The 17342-nt window shown below is 40.4% G+C and overlaps 1 protein-coding gene across 11 annotated transcripts in view; it reads left to right on the top strand.

Moving 5' to 3' along the window:
- Window positions 1-17130, top strand: part of LOC135090627 (BTB/POZ domain-containing protein 10-like) — a 63763-nt gene extending 46633 nt beyond the window's left edge. For 6 of the 11 annotated variants that reach the window (XM_063987551.1, XM_063987554.1, XM_063987556.1 and 3 more), the window contains 9 exons: window positions 7844-7999; window positions 9621-9750; window positions 10265-10407; window positions 11016-11233; window positions 11530-11727; window positions 12088-12237; window positions 12461-12558; window positions 12981-13208; window positions 13588-17130. In XM_063987551.1, the coding sequence (XP_063843621.1) occupies window positions 7844-7999; window positions 9621-9750; window positions 10265-10407; window positions 11016-11233; window positions 11530-11727; window positions 12088-12237; window positions 12461-12558; window positions 12981-13208; window positions 13588-13617 (1351 nt within the window). In that variant the 3' untranslated portion in view covers window positions 13618-17130. The remainder of the gene's footprint in view (window positions 1-7843; window positions 8000-9620; window positions 9751-10264; window positions 10408-11015; window positions 11234-11529; window positions 11728-12087; window positions 12238-12460; window positions 12559-12980; window positions 13209-13587) is intronic. The other 5 variants (XM_063987552.1, XM_063987555.1, XM_063987561.1 and 2 more) reach the window with 3 other exon arrangements.
- The last annotated feature ends 212 nt before the right edge of the window (window positions 17131-17342 follow it).

Below are 17342 nucleotides of genomic sequence, written 5' to 3' on the forward strand. Positions count from 1 at the left end.
AATCAGGAATGGGAACACGGCAGGAATACTGGGAATGAGGAGTGATGGAGGTCGTGATTGTTATGGGAATGGGGTGGAAGTTGTGAAGAGCGGTAAGTGGGAATGGGAATGAGGCTGGAATCGGGAATGGCGAGCGAGGGGGGCACTATTTTATCGAGTGTATCGGTAACAACATTTTTAATAATTGTGGGATATTGGACTCTCTCTCTCTCTCTCTCTCTCTCTCTCTCTCTCTCTCTCTCTCTCTCTCTCTCTCTCTCTCTCTCTCTCTCTCTCTCTCTCTCTCATTAGTAACGTTCATTCATTTATTTTTATTTTATTATTATTTTTGTTTGCCTGTTTTTTTTTATTTCCTTGTTTGTTTGTTCGTTTGTTTCCTTGATTATTGTTTGTATGTTTGTTCGTATGTCTGATTCTCTGTCTGGTTGTTTGTCAGGAATATTTTAGTTACTGGAAACTTTTGAAAAATTAACTAATTGGTCTAAATAAAACTTTCCATCACATGTATTTCTCTCTCTCTCTCTCTCTCTCTCTCTCTCTCTCTCTCTCTCTCTCTCTCTCTCTCTCTCTCTCTCTCTCTCTCTCTGCGGTGCTTTGTTTTCCATTTTCTTTGCGTTCTTCATCATTTCCCCTCCTGCTCTCAACGACACCTCCTCCTCCTCCTCCTCCTCCTCCTCCTCCTCCTCCTCCTCCTCCTCCTCCTCCTCCTCCTCCTCCTCCTCCTCCTCCTCCTCCTCCTCCTCCTCTTATCAGTTATCTATTTTTGCTAAATTTTATATTTCGCATTTCGATATGCTTCTCTCTCTCTCTCTCTCTCTCTCTCTCTCTCTCTCTCTCTCTCTCTCTCTCTCTCTCTCTCTCTCTCTCTCTCTCTCTCTCTCTCTCTGTGTGTGTGTGTGTGTGTGTGTGTGTGTGTGTGTGTGTGTGTGTGTGTGTGTGTGTGTGTGTGTGTGTGTGTGTGTGTGTGTGTGTGTGTGTGTGTGTGTGTGTGTGTGTGTAGAAACACGGTGTTGGAAGAGGGAGAAGCGAAGGAGAAATAGAAAAATGGAAGAGAGGAAAGGAAAAAAATAGGACAAGAGGAGAAACTGGAGGGAGAAAAATGAAAGAAGAGGAGGCAAAGGAGAATAGTAAAAGACAAGGGTTAGGAGCAGGAGGAGGAGGAGGAGGAGGAGGAAGGCAAGTCAACAGCACTCATTGATGGTGGTGAGGCGAGTGGTGTAGCAAGATGGCCGCCGACCTTTAACAGCAGTCTCGTGTTTGTAAACTCCAATGTTGACCCATTCTGTATATCCTCCTCCTCCTCCTCCTCCTCCTCCTCCTCCTCCTCCTCCTCCTCCTCCTCCTCCTCCTCCTCTATCAATCCCTCCCTTCTTACCTCCTTCCTCTTACTCCCAGCCTTCTTGCATCCATCTCTCTCTCTCTCTCTCTCTCTCTCTCTCTCTCTCTCTCTCTCTCTCTCTCTCTCTCTCTCTCTCTCTCTCTCTCTCTCTCTCTCTCTCTCTCTCTCTCTCTCTCTCTCTCTGCCTAGTTTCTTCTCTACTACCTGCCTACCTCCTCCTCCTCCTCCTCCTCCTCCTCCTCCTCCTCCTCCTCCTCCTCCTCCTCCTCCTCCTCCTCCTCCTCCTCCTCCTCTCTCCTCCTCTCCTTCAACTGCTCGCCTCTTCATCTCTCTCCTTCCTCCTCTTCCCTGCTTTATCTCATTTTTCTTGACTCTAGACCTCTCCTCCTCCTCCTCCTCCTCCTCCTCCTCCTCCTCCTCCTCCTCCTCCTCCTCCTCCTCCTCCTATGTGTACTTAGTGACGCCCACTCTTTCTTCCTATTTCTTCTTCCTTTTCTCTCTTCTCCGCCTTTCCATCACTCTCTCTCTCTCTCTCTCTCTCTCTCTCTCTCTCTCTCTCTCTCTCTCTCTCTCTCTCTCTCTCTCTCTCTCTCTCTCTCTCTCTCTCTCTCTCTCTCTCTCTCTCTCTCTCTCTCTCTCTCTCCACCACAAGTACTATTCAGTCATTACTGCATAATAACAGTATGGCTTTCCTATAGGCACCGGAACCCACTTGGCTTATAGGGAATCCGATGCTAAAGAGGAGAGCATTTAAACCTCATTAGTGGAGTGAGGTGATGCTCCTTTAACACCGCGCCACTTGCTCCCTTGAACTTTGATCCTCCGTTAGGTGGGATCAGAAGGGGATTGGGATACACAAAACTGGTCCCTTGGTATTTCATGGCGGTATCTTTAAGGGGGTGGAGAGAGAGAGAGAGAGAGAGAGAGAGAGAGAGAGAGAGAGAGAGAGAGAGAGAGAGAGAGAGAGAGAGAGAGGGGGGGGGGGGAAGGTAATGATGAAAGCCGAAAAAGAGGTGAGAATGATCGGAATAGCCATGAAGAGAGAGAGAGAGAGAGAGAGAGAGAGAGAGAGAGAGAGAGAGAGAGAGAGAGAGAGAGAGAGAGAGAGAGAGAATAAATCAAAATATATGAATAATGATAAGAAACGTGGGAATTGAGTAGGAATGAGAAGTTGGAGTGAGTATGAATAAGAACGAGAGAGAGAGAGAGAGAGAGAGAGAGAGAGAGAGAGAGAGAGAGAGAGAGAGAGAGAGAGAGAGAGAGTCATAACATTTCAGATTAACCTTCCTTTCTGACTTTTCTTCTCTTGTCCGTGACTCACATTTAGAAGAACAGGATTTATTTAACTCACATTAAGTAAAGGAGAAAAGTTGCCGAATCTTCCACTTCTGTTAATTGCACCTGGAATCTCTCTCTCTCTCTCTCTCTCTCTCTCTCTCTCTCTCTCTCTCTCTCTCTCTCTCTCTCTCTCTCTCTCTCTCTCTCTCTCTCTCTCTCTCTCTCTCTCTCTCTCTCTCTCTCTCTCTCTCTCTCTCTCCTTCCCTCCCTCCCTCTCCTTCTCCCTCCCCTTCTCCCTCCCTCTGTTTTACATAAGTTTCCCTTCTAACAAACAGAACATGAAGGGAAGGAACACATATAAGGTTTTTTTTTTTCTTTAAGATAGCTATCCACTTCTCTCTTCTCTCTACAGTATGGCAAGCAAAAAACAATTTCTCTGGCAAACGAAAATTGCAAAACTTTTATTATTTTTATTTATTTTTTTATTTCTTTTCATTTTATTTTATTTATTTTATTTTATTTTATTTATTTATTTTTTTATTTATTTTTTTTTTTTTTTGGCAGGCAAGCAGACAAATCGAGGTTTTCTCCTCTTCCAAACAAAATGCAGTAAACGTTATTAATTTTATCTTTGGGAAATCAAAAAGTAAATATTGATTTCTTCCCTGCAAACAGAAATATTATCTGTAGAACTGGAAAAAGACAGTAACTTCAAGACTATACATGAAAAGTAAAATGTAATTACATAGATGTCACCTAAACTTTCTCTCTTAGTTTGGATATCGCCATAAAATTTATACATTAGTTTGATATGTTGGAAATTTAGAAGCACATTGGTTCGCATACAATTATTGCCCTTGTCAACATTTTTAAAATGTGTAGAAGTGTCAGGTCATTTACAGAATCCATCATTAATGGGAGGGAATAAGTGCACCTGTTTATTATAGTCACTGCTCGGCCCTGTCAGTGTGTTCAGTCATATCTGTCAGTTGCAGCCAATGATTTTCTTTTCTCCATGGACATGTGAGGATTTATGAATAAGTGTATGTATGTCTGTATACATGTATGTATGTATGTATGTATGTGTATATGTAGGTGTGTATTTTCCTGCCTTGGAGCATTATTAGGACTCGAGAAAACAAAGGAAGCTGCAAGAAGCCATCAGACCTACATGTGGGAGTTCTTGTGTAATGTTTCTTTCTCGTAGCGTATTTTTATATTTTGCTTTCTTAGTGTGTGTGTGTGTGTGTGTGAGAGAGAGAGAGAGAGAGAGAGAGAGAGAGAGAGAGAGAGAGAGAGAGAGAGAGAGAGAGAGAGATCTGAAGGTGGGATAAATTTGCCTCGAGAGGCTTGCACTGGGGATCAAACCTCAGCTAAGACACTCAAGGAAACACAAGTCACGTTACCAATGAGGCCAAGATGATCACCAAGACCTGAATGCGTATTGATTCTCTTCGAAAGTCCTCTCACTGTGTATAGAAGCTAATGTGTATCAGAAGTATTTGTGTATGTGAGAATATGCGAGTGGAGGTTCTAAGTGTATGTGTGTCCTTTGTTGTAAATATTCATGCGGAGGTAATGTATGCTGATGTGTATTTTGAATTGAAATTGGAAGTTTTGTTTTACTTATTTTGTTATATTTTATTTATTATTTATTTACTTATTTATTTGTTTTTTTGTCTTTCCCTCCCTTCCCTGTCCTCTCTCTCTCTCTCTCTCTCTCTCTCTCTCTCTCTCTCTCTCTCTCTCTCTCTCTCTCTCTCTCTCTCTCTCTCTCTCTCTCTCTCTCTCTCTCTCTCTCTCTCTCTCTCTCTCTCTCCAATATGGTAGGCATCGTGTGTGTGTGTGTGTGTGTGTGTGTGTGTGTGTGTGTGTGTGTGTGTGTGTGTGTGTCCAGGCATCCCGTTTTCCGTGTCAAAATAAAATGGTTCCCCGTGGCCAGACCGCAGCGTTACTGGAAATTGGCGTTGTGGAAGATGGGAAAAGTTTGCTGTCACTTTTATACCTTTTTTATCTGAGAAGTTAGGGGGGAGTTGACTTTTATATTTATATGACCGAGTTCCCTCCTGCTGGCTCTGTTATGGTCTTGGAGGGAGGGAGAGAGGGAGGGAGGCTACAGACATACGGAGAAAAGGAAGGAGGGAGGAAGGGAGGAAAGAAGATGGAAAAAGGAAAATAGATGCAGGAATTTTATTGTAGAGAAGAAAGGAAAGTGAAAAGTTAATATGTGAAGTAATTCTAATGGAGGGAGGAAGGAAAGTTACCAGATGGAGGGAAGAAAAGGGAGTAAAGTTGCCCGTTGGAGAGAAAATAAGAAGGAAGTTTAGTGGTAGGAGGTATTATGTGACTGAGAGACAAGAAGGAGAAGAGTAATTTATGTGAGACTACAGAATGAGGTGGGAGAAAAGTAGAGAAAAGAAAGAGAGACATGTAGAGAGAGATTATGCTACTAGGTGAAGAAAGAAATGGGAATCAAGGTAAAGATAAGGAATGAGGAAGGGAAGGAGGGAGGGAGTGCTCACCTAGTTATCACAGTAATTTGGGCCACCTGTACACCCCCATCATATGTATATAGATAATAACTAAGTAGAGCTCTTCACTGCTGTAACATATCATTGCCTGTGTGTTTATTTGAAGTAATAATGTGTCCATAACATTTATACCCATATCTTAAATGCTTTGCTCCATCCCATCACCAGGACTGTTTTTAAAGGCCACACAGATCATTAAACATGTTCGTATGAGTGTTTTTTCCCTTTAAAGATGTAAAATCCTTATCAAGCTATCACAAAAATTGTGAAAATATCCTTGAAAACTTCAGATAATTCTCACATCAGTCTGTTGAAATTAAAAGGCAGAACGATGAAATGTTTAGGAGTATGGTCTTTAAAGCTGTCAGGATTATGAACTTTGTCACCTGCTCTATGTAAGAATGGTCTGTATTCCTATGTGTATGTTCCACTACATATGTATAAATGTTTCAGTGGATGCCTTTTTTCTTACGTGGCATTTTAAAAATGGCTGTATTGCTAACTTAAATCTTAGTTTCCATAGTGAAATACGTATATGTTATTTGCTAGGCCTTATCTATAATCTTCTGTATTATCATTTAGGCATATGAAAATTTCCTGTATAATCTTTACCATCACTGTCATCAACAGCTGCAAGCCACTAGAATATACCATAAAAAGAGAGTCAGAAGAAAGTAATGTTGAACTGGCTGTCACCTTCACTGAAACATATTTACGTATATCATTTCCCTTCTGTCTTATCAGGAAATCAGTGCAGGACCAAGTGTTATCTCAAGTACAACCCTTGAGAGCTGCAAGATAAAGCAGCCTCAGGAAGTGATGCAATTTGTATACTGAGCTAAAGAAAAAATACTGCTGTGAAAAGTGTTAGCATTAAAGAGACAGATGTCAGGTTGTCTTTTTAATATTTGAGACTAAGCTTTTAGTATTTAATTCTCTAATTGTGTATGTTAATTGTAATTGCAAGTATATGTGGAAAATTTGTTTAGTCTATTTAAAAGGAATGATTTGAAGATGTGAAAGTATTTATTTAAAGAAAGAAATGTCAGGTCATCTTTAATTTTTATCCAAGACAGAGCTTCTGGTATTTTATTTTGTTTGCCTCCAATGGCAAATATAGAAATGAGGGTTTATATAGTACTTGATAAAAAAAAAAAAAAAAGAGTTATGCAGTTAGAAAAAGGTTAAATAAATGAACATCAGTGTTAGAAATGTTAGGTCATCTTTTTAAGACTTGAGATTCAGCTTTTAACATTTAGCTTTCTGATTATCTAAGTGTGTATAGAGATTGGAAAATTTACACCTGTTTGAATGAAGAGTGATGTAGGTGAGGAAAGATAAGTAAGTGAGGGACAGGGAATGTTTGACTGAAGACTCTCTCTCCCTCCAACATGTTCACCAGTGGTTAGTGTGAGTTTATTTCTTACCATAAGCTTTTCTTTACTATATGTGTAGATTTGTTAATAAGAAACATTGCCTTATTTTATGGTGTTATCAACTAGGCATCTTCATTTCATCCATTGAACAATTGTCCTTATTTAGTTGCTGGAGCTTGTCACTTCTACATGCCTTTTTTTTTTTTTTTTTTTTTTTTTTTTTTTTTTTTTTTTTTTTTTTTTTCTCAGTGAGGTAGTCTGTTTTTCAACACTTTTAAACATTCAGTCTTTTTCCATCAGCTTTTAACAGACTAATATTTTTATTAATGAAATCCTCCTCATCACATCACATAATTCATAAAATAGTAACCATAAAGAAATGGTAATGTACTTATATGAAGATTTTTTGAAGCTAGAATATTTGCCTTCATTAAGAATAGTGATGCTTAGCTAAGTCCAGATCACTTGCTGCTAAATTGCACTATAAATGTGCTTCTGTTTAGTCTATTTCAGTATTATGTTTTTATGTAACTTCATAAGCCAGTACATATTTTGATTTTTTCTCTCTCTCTCTCTCTCTCTCTCTCTCTCTCTCTCTCTCTCTCTCTCTCTCTCTCTCTCTCTCTCTCTCTCTCTCTCTCTCTCTCTCTCTCTCTCTCTCTCTCTCTCTCTCTCTCTCTCTCTCTCATGTTTTGCTTTTTAATCACTAAAGATTTGCTTCACAGATGACATCACTTTTATCTGACAAAAATATGGACATTTTTTTCAAGGTTAACTAAGATATTTTTAGCACTATTTTCAACACAGGTTAATGAATTCATGAGTTTTTACCTGCAATCTTTTTTTCTGGAAAGATTTTACTTTTTCTCACCACTCTCTCTCTCTCTCTCTCTCTCTCTCTCTCTCTCTCTCTCTCTCTCTCTCTCTCTCTCTCTCTCTCTCTCTCTCTCTCTCTCTCTCTCTCTCTCTCTCTCTCTCTCTCTCTCTCTCTCCCTGCTTTCTAATTTTATACAGTCTTTTCCTCTATGTGATTTCTGACGTATTGATTTTTTTTTCTTTTGCCTGAGCTTCATGCATTTCCTTTTGAGCTGGAGACATCACTCATGCCATTAAGTGTCTAAACTCACAGTACAGTAGTCTCCTGCATCCACTAAGCTTATAACTGTCCCTTACATAAATGAGTACAGTACCTCGCCACCACTTTTTTTTACTCACTGTAGCTTAGTAATCCCTCATTCTTTTTCAAGACACTAGCATCCTTTTTGCTGGGGTGGCACTCAAGTTTTTCATATGCTATTTTTCCCATTTTTCTTGGCCAGCAGATACAGTTCCTCCCCCAAGCCCAAGTCATGCCTAGTGCAGCGAGGGGAGGCGGGAGGGGCCATGGCCATCACTCACCACGCCCACCCAGGCTCCTCCCGTCCTCACCACCATGAGTCTGCCATCCCTAAAATGACCCACCAGCAAAGATCAGGGTAAGCACTTGGCACCCACTAGCAAAGAGCAGGATAAGGTGTATGGATTAGGCACTGGATAACTGGATAACAGGCACTGGGTTACATAGGTGCTGGATAACATAGGTACTGGATGACAGATGCTGGATATCATGGGGTATTGGGTTATGGATATTCAGAAATACAGATACTGAGTAAAACGAGTTTTGGCTGGTTGATATTGGGTAATAGATGCCAGATAACACTAAGTCAGTCAGTCAATACCTAGACTTCACATATCCCTAATGGATGGTTGGTTGGGTTCTACAAGGCAACAGCTGACTTCCTCACAAGGACAGCTGAGAGACATACTGGGTTGAGTGTGACGACAGCAACACCAAATAATAGAGATGTATGGCAAGGTTATATTGGCAACTGATGCTCAATGGCTGGGTGGGCTGAGACACCTTAATGTCCTGGAACCAAAGCTAGCAATTTTCACACGTGCTGGTAACGCTGTTGCTTATCTGCGGACATCAATAGAGCAGTCAATGCGACATGTGCCAGCCACTTCAGGCAGACTGGTGGTGCATGATAGAGCGCTGTAGTGATGTGCTGCCAAGGGAGGAAGTGAATAAGGAAGCTTGATATGTCTTCATATTGACAAGGCATGGCCATCTGTACGTGTCTCACTCAATGAAGGGCATTTGACTTTTATACAGTTGTCATTACATATAATTGCCTGTGATTGCATTTATTAGCTGAGGTAAGTGAAGGCAGTACTGACATGGTAGTAGATCATTCATTTGCTTTTATCAGCTAACGTAAACTGTTTCTTCAGAATTACTTGCATATTTAAATTAAATTGGCATGGACAACAGTATTTGAACATGACACAGACCCCTCTGCCAGTAGCATAATATGAATACTTCTATCATGTGTGTACATTGTAATTAAACTTGATAAGAGACCCAAAGTGCCATTCTTCAGTTATTACATCCTCTGCTTAATTGCTGTGGTGTACTTGCATTTCTTAGTTTGGTTCATCACACACACACACACACTCATGCAATCTTCATTGGTAGCACTTCTGCTAATTTATTTAACCCATAACCAGTAACTTCTCTCTTCATTGTCATTTTCCCCATACCATAATTGCAATTATTGATTTAATCCTCATGTATGCAGCTGTTTCTTCAGTTACTTGTGCCATGATTTCTCCTTTAATGATGTGTGCATTATTGTTCATGTCACGTACCATATTCACAGTCAACTGCTTGTTATCTCTCACTTATGTGGAAATTTGTGTACTCCTATTATTGGCCCCATACCAATTTTCCTTACCCAACACAAGCTACTCTGTTATGCCACTTCCCATTTAATAACTACCTCATATGACATTCACTTCATTTAATTATTTCTTTGTAAATCCACCACCTGTTTAATTTTTTATGCATTGTGTCTACATGGATTGCTTTCCTGCTGTTGATTTCACCCATATTCTTGTTTTCCTTCACTTACACCCATATGTTTTATTTCCTTCACCTGCCTCTCATTGCTTTCTACCTTTCCATTTTATTCCTCACTCATACGCTCAAGTTTCCGTCTCACGTGCTCCATCACCGTGCCTCATCCACCCACACTCACACCCTTCCACCACCAGGATGAGGAACAGAGGGGTAGTCCAGCGTGGCTCCCTTGGGCACTCCTCTTCCCATGAAGACTCGTCGCCCCACGCCTCCCCGCACCCCTCACCACACCCATACAGTGCATCCAGAACCACAGTGCAGCAGGTGAGAGGCACAGGCAGGTTTAAATGAAGGATGCAGGGGGCAGGAAGAGTGGTGTGTTCAGTAGAAGTGACTCATTTTTTCTATTATGGTTTTATCATGTTTCAATTTACATCAGAAGGGTAGAACTGAATTTGTCAGTGAAGGAGTGGCTTATTATTCATATTCTTTTATTATGATGTATTGTAATTTCAGCCATTTTATTAGTTCTCAAAGTATTAGAGAGTTTACTGATCATCTTTAAGTTCACATTTTTATAGGATATCTGTTCCCATAACCCTGTGAATATTTAAATTTATTTATTTGTTTGTTTATTCATTTTATTCTTCTTATTTTTTTTATATCCATATACTATAAACCTCCCTATCTATATTTACTGCCATTGTCCCTAAGTATCTATATGTTTGTTCTTCATTTACCTGATACACATGACCCTTACCACCTGTGTAACTTGTTCTCCTAAGATAATTCCATATGTTAGCATCTGCATCCTTTAATCCTGTGTTTGCATGGCCAGACATCCCACCAGTGCCCTCACACCAAGGAGCCTGGCCAGTCCCTCCCCTCGAGTGACGACCGCATCACCCTGGTAGTGGAGGGAACGCGTTTCATCGTTGACCCGGCCATCTTCACTGCCCATCCCAACACCATGCTTGGAAGGTCTTGACTTGATCCATTCCACTCATACTCTTACCTGCCTCTCTGTTGCTTTTAGTCATTCTCTTGCCTATTTCCCTCGTACTTTTAATCCTCCTCCTCATGCCTTGTATATCAGATTATTTCAAATTTGGGGATGTTCCCTTAGATCACAGTTTACTTAAGTAATATTCTTTAATATTGTTGCAACAATGCTGCAGCAACATTGTCTGTGGATCACTTCTAAGTGCTTTCTTCTTTGATTTACTGAAGACCTTATTTACATACCTATATGCAGTACACATTTTACATACTTTATACTTTGTATGCATTTCACAAGTCAAATGTTTACCAGTCATATCACAACACTAATCATCAACACTAATGATATAAGAATAATGTGATAAACTGCTCTAAACAATTTTTTCTAACCTTTCAGTTTATCATTCAGATATTCCACAAATTACATTACTGTTATTCACATTACATCTTTTTTTGATATTAGACAAGACATGTACACATTCACTAAACATCTCGGTATCAAATCAGTATTAAAACGCTAAATAACTACCTTAATATCATGATACTCATAGGATCTTTAAATCACATTCTAATTCTTCTTGCCGTAAAAGAATGTTTTCGTCTGGGCTGGAGTTCACACATCCTAATGAGAGAGGGGAGTTTGAGGTGGCTGAGGGCTTCTCATCGGCTGTGTTCCGTGCCGTGCTTGACTACTACAAGACGGGGACGGTGCGCTGCCCTCCTTCTGTCAGTGTGCAGGAGCTGAGGGAGGCCTGTGACTACCTTCTCATCCCCTTCGATGCCAACACCATCAAGTGCCAGAACCTGCGTGTGTATTCCTCTCCTCTGGCTGTCTGTTTTGTCGACTTCTATGTTGTGTTGATGTTTTTTGATGTTTTAATAATGATGTCCCCAAGGAGGAGACACAATAACAAAAGTCTAAATTATATTAATCAATAAACACACATTCCATGCTAAAAAGGTAAGGAAATCCAGATAATAACACTTGAGAAAAAACACAGCAATATTCACATCTTATTCAGACAAGCATTCCCATACAGCTCCTCACAACACACAATCATGTAACAATATCAGACACTGAATAAGTTTGTCACCCTCTCACAGGTGGACTCCTTCACGAACTAAGCAACGAAGGAGCACGAAAGCAGTTTGAGGTGTTCCTAGAAGAGCACATCCTGCCCTTGATGGTCCTAGCAGCTCAGAGAGGTGACAGGGAGTGCCACATTGTCATTCTATTGGATGATGACACCGTGGAGTGGGATGATGACTACCCACCACAGATGGGAGAGGAATACAGCCAGAGTGAGTGTGCTGGGTGGTGGACACTGGCTGGGGAGAAATCTTTAGAAACTGAGGTATGATGTCACAGCAGTGAGATCATGTAGTGCTGAGAGGATATTTATTCAAGTTAGATTAAGTTGATTATTTCTTCAGTATTCTTCTGAAGTTTCGAGTTGCCAGCCTGTCACCTACCTTCCTGAGTATGGAACATAAATTATAAATGTAAATGTAAATGGGAATTAATTATTATCCTTCATAAGTACATTAAGTTGGCATAAGTTTCTGCTATTATCAATAAGTTATAGGATCTCTCTGTAGGTGTTGATACTTATTTGTTCTCTTCCACAAACCTCCTGATCATTGCAATGCTCTTTGTCACAGCCGTTTGCTCAACCGCAATGTACCGCTTCTTCAAGTACATAGAGAACCGAGATGTGGCCAAGCAGGTGCTAAAGGAGCGTGGACTCAAAAAGATTCGGTTGGGCATTGAAGGCTATCCTACCTACAAGGAAAAAATTAAGAAGAGACCAGGTGGGCTGCCTTTGTGCATATATCTTCACTTTGCAGCTAAATGGATCTTTATGGAATACTAGACTTATTAACTGTTTTTTTGTCTTTTATAAATTTAGTTGATCTTGAGTATATATAGAAGATATACAAAGGAATACTGAAAAAAAAAAATCTTTGAAGTACTGTATAGTCAATTGCTACCTTTAATGTGACAAAGGAAACAAATGTTCTAATTGTCTGTCAGGTGGACGAGCAGAAGTAATCTACAACTATGTCCAGAGACCCTTCATCCGAATGTCCTGGGAGAAGGAAGAAGCTAAGAGTAGACATGTGGATTTTCAGGTAAGTCATGAGTGTTATGTGGTTGTTGTGATGTGTGGATTGTATAGTTGTCAAAGAAGTCAAAATGGCAGGAGGGAGTCCATTAGGTAACAGTAAAGCTTAAGAACATAAAATAAGGGAAGGTGCAAGAAGCCATCAGGACTACACATGGCAGTCCATGTATAAAGCATGCTTACCTATTTCCACCTGTCATCCTCATGAATAAGTGTGTCTAATCTTTGTTAAAGCTCCTTATTGACTTAACATTAACAATTTGATTAGTATTAAGTCTTCTATTCATCTACCACTCTCAAGAATCAGTCTTTTCTCATCTTTTTTATTAACACAAATAAAACATTTTCTTAGATTATACAGTTTGATGATACAATAACATATAATTGATACTCCTGATCTCTGCTAATGTAAAATGTAACTCTCTGCAGTGTGTCAAGAGCAAATCTGTAACAGACCTCGCCGAAGCAACTGCTGACCCTGCTCTTGATCGCGTGGTGACCTTAGATCCACCACCCATGGGTCAGGAGGCACCCCCAGAACCCCCACTGCCCCTAGAAGGGGCTGTGGGAGGGGCAGAGGGGGGCCATCAAGATGAAGGGGCAGTAGGGGGACATCATAATCCCCCAATGCCCCCTGCCAGTGAATCCTATCCTGAGGTGAGTGGAGGCAGGATTCAGTCCAGAAAGTTGTGAGTTGTTCTGATGTGCCTTCTCTTGTGTAGCTTCAAGTATTTTGACTTGGCATTTATTGTAATACTTTTTACTTGGAGGTTCAGTTGTGGGAAAGATAAATTTAAGGAGCTAAATGTATTGATAATTGTGATAAGTGTTTTCCATTAAAGATTATGAAGAAGGGATATAACATCATTGATGATAGATAAGAAATAAAAGTAAAAAAACAGAGTTATGCGAAAAAGATAGAATTTGTGAATCATTTGGTAGATAAATCTGTAAATGAATTAAATGACAATAGCTGAAAAATAACACAAATTGTAATATTTAACCATGAACTAATAGAAATCAAATTCTTCCCCAGTATATCAAGAGCAAATCTGACCAACCTTGAGAACCAATAAATAACCTTGACGGCCTCGGCAGGTTGGCGGCCATGAGGAGGCAACATGAGGGGCAGTGATGGGGTCTGTCTTGAGTGCTGCTGCTGCCGCTGCTGCCACCACAGCCACTGCACCTCTTGGCCACAGGCCATGGCCAAGCCTCGCATCCTTCGGTGCTGCCTCCCCTGCCCCTTGCTCTGATCCTGCAACTTCTCCCCAGTCCATTTGTCTTCCCTCTCCTTTTTATTATCCTCCTTCATCTTCTGTTTCTCCCTCTCCCTTATTTTTCAAATCTACTGTTTCTCCTTCTCCATCATTTCATAAATCTACTGTTTCTCCTTCTCCATCATTTTGTAAATCTATTGTGTCTCCATCTCCATCATTTTGTAGGTCTACTCTTTCCCCTTCTCCATCATTTTGTAAATGTACTGTTTCTCCTTCTCCATCATTTTGTAAATCTACTGTTTCTCCTTCTCCATCATTTTGTCACTCTTTTAAATCTCGTCCCTGCCATTCTCCTCCCCCTCCTCCTCCTCCTCCTCCTCCTCCTTACTCTGGTTCTTTCTTTCATTACACCTCTCCTTCACTACCTTCTCTTTGCAACCCTTCTTCTCCTCCACCTCCTCCTTTATCCTCTCCTGCCAGTGATGCTTCCCCCCTCCTGGGCCCTGCCTCCAGCCCTCTGCTGTGCTCCATCTGCCACACTCTGCTCACACAACTCACTGCACTCAAGGACAGAGTATTTCACCGCCCCTATGACCGACTATAAATCACGTATCAGTCAATCAGTGGATGGGGGCATGTCTCATTATGCACTTGGAAATGCCCATCCATGCAAACTTTTACATTCTTTACCCAATATCCATCTTGGAAATCTGCATCTGATAAGTCTCCTGAACTCTTAATGCTGTTTTCACAAGAGACTCTGGAGGAGTTCCTGCTTTGATAAAGAAACATGCCAAGTCCTTCACTCCTGATGGTAAGGTGTGAGTGGCAGCTGTGGCCTCCCAGCATGTTTTTTTTAGGAGACTGCTTTCTCCTTGCCACCAATAGACAAGTGAGAAGCCATTGCCTTATCAAGTGTTATTTGCTGTTATAATTATAAATGGTTTGGTGCTTCTTTGACACTGTATGAGTGACAACTTTGCCATTTTACATTAAAGTTTGGCCAAGTGCATCTGCCTGTGACATGATGCATCTTGTTGAGTCTCCTTTTTGGTATAGAGGTGAGCTGTAGTTAGTGATAGGGAATGGCGAACTTTTAAAGTGTAGAGATAGTGAGAACATTTTACATGATATCACAAAGAGGGAGAGAGTGAGAAACAGTAGGCATCCTTTTTTATTTCATGTTTTCACAAGCAACTGTTTAAGTTAGTTTATGTACATACATTAACTCATTGTGTATTATTTCTATACTGGTATGTGAGAGAGAGAGAGAGAGAGAGAGAGAGAGAGAGAGATAGTGTGTTTGTATGAATCGTTGATTACTGATAATGGTTTACTAACCATGTTATTTTGGCTGTGGTTTGCTAGTATCTGATAACACAAGGTGGATTACATTAGCTATGCTCGCAAGGCAGCTTATAATGTCATCATTCATTCCACCAACATTGTTCTTGTGTTGTTCTTTGATGATGTCCATAAATGTGTGTGAGAAGTGATACTTAACCTGCTGCATGAGGGTTTGTACACACTAGTATGATTATTTGATTACCAGTGTTTCTTTTGGTGACCTGGAGCTCTTGGGAAGGAATGATTCCCTGTATAGAAGTAACCAGTGTTGCTAGACCAGTCCAAGAGCTTGTTTATATGTCAGCCATGCACCACCACCTCATGTTTGTGGGGCACATGGGATTTGTAGCAGCTGCCTTCCCTCTGATGCATTGTGATGGCTGTTACTTTTGAAACTGTCCAAAGCTTTTGTTGAGGAGGAGGTGTAGTGGTGGAGGTGGTGGTGGGGTGGCTGTGGAGGAGCAGCTGTGGTGAAGTTGATTCCCACACTCTTACAGTAGGTGCAGGAAATTACTTGACAAGCTTTTTATATGACATGGTTATGCATTTCCATAAGTATCATACCAGTATACCGTATGAAAACTTTTTAAGAGATGCAAATTAGGTGGTTTATGGTCAGAAAAGATATGTGTTTTCACTGAAGGAACCATTTACAAAAGCCATCCTATAATTTTCCATGAAACATAGGATTGAAAAGAGAAATGTGCAAGTATCCATGATTTTAAGGTCTTCACAAAAACCTCAAGACAGGTTTTATTCTTAACGTTAAGTATTAATCACTACATTTATTTTAACTTTTCTTGTTTAAACCATATTTTATTTTTGTATTTTATTATTTTAGTCTTGTGACCAATTTTTGAGTTTTATAAATGGTTTTCTTTGACTATATTTATCAAGGAATGTCATGTATAATCAATTGTATTCATATTTTGTATTGGAGATTAGTGTCAGGAAAGTGGCACAGAATAAAATATTTAGGTGAGGTTGTCAGACTGTGGCTGACTGGGGTCTCATGCTGGTGATGGGTGATTAGGTTGTGATATGTGGGCTGTTACATCCTTACTATCCACACCTCACATTGCTGAACTACCTTTGTACACACACACACACACACACACACACACACACACACACACACACACACACACACATCACATACACACACTATCACAACAATGAAACACAAGTTACATGACTAGGGCACATGGGATATTTTTAGATGTGAACAGAGAATGCCAAGTGACACAGCAGCACAGTTAGTACTTACACTCTGAAACACACCAGCTACATACTCATGATATATGCACCCTCCTCCTTTGTCATTAACCTGATTCACACTTGAATACTCAGCAGTACTTTTCTCACATTACTAAACATTGTTTTTGTGCACTGGAAGTACTCAGTTCCTTTTACGAGTACTGTCAAGTATATTATGCCTCTGAATATTTGAATTGGAGTGCACATTTATATCCAGTGAATAGCCAGCCAGGCAGGCACACTATGCATACCATTAGCACATCCCATCCACACTGCTACCTCCCACTAGCAGTGCTGCATTATGAACCTTTGTGGCCCTTAGATGCTAAGGATTTGGGGCCTTTAAGCTTGAGGCCTTTGGCAGCCCTTTCTCTTTGTTTTGTAATTGATATTCTAGTTATTACAATGGCTTGTAGAGGTCCCCTTGACCTCGTGTATTCCAAGGCACATGCCGGCTGTGCCTCTTGAGCAATTTGACTCCTGCCCACCAGCACCCCACACCACCCCAGTCACACTCCATAGCTTCTCCTCGCAGTCCGATGTTAAATTTTTGGGTGATGAAAACTTGTTAAGTGAGGTAGTGTTTTTGTATATTGATGGAGTTTGTAGCCTCCTTCGTATTGTATAACGTGTTCGGCCTATTCTTATACTTTGCTTTGTGGGAGTGGTGGTCATGGGCATTTTTTATTGTCCCAGCTCATGACCAATCTCCTTGTATATAAACAGTAATAATAAATAAAATCAGATTAATACAAGCTGCCACCGTAATGAAAACCTCCTTTCAATCTTGTTGCAAGAATACATTGTGCATCTCCAGAGAGAGAAAGATGACAGTTTTGTTATTTCTATTTAAGTTGTTTATGATCATGTAAAACTTTATTTGCCTCACCAGGTTTTACACGAAGATCTGATTGATCCTATAGTAGACTGTAGACTTACACAAATATATTGAAAGTATATAGACACA

The sequence above is a fragment of the Scylla paramamosain genome, chromosome 35 (assembly GCF_035594125.1).
Source record: "Scylla paramamosain isolate STU-SP2022 chromosome 35, ASM3559412v1, whole genome shotgun sequence".
Lineage (NCBI taxonomy): Eukaryota > Metazoa > Arthropoda > Malacostraca > Decapoda > Portunidae > Scylla > Scylla paramamosain.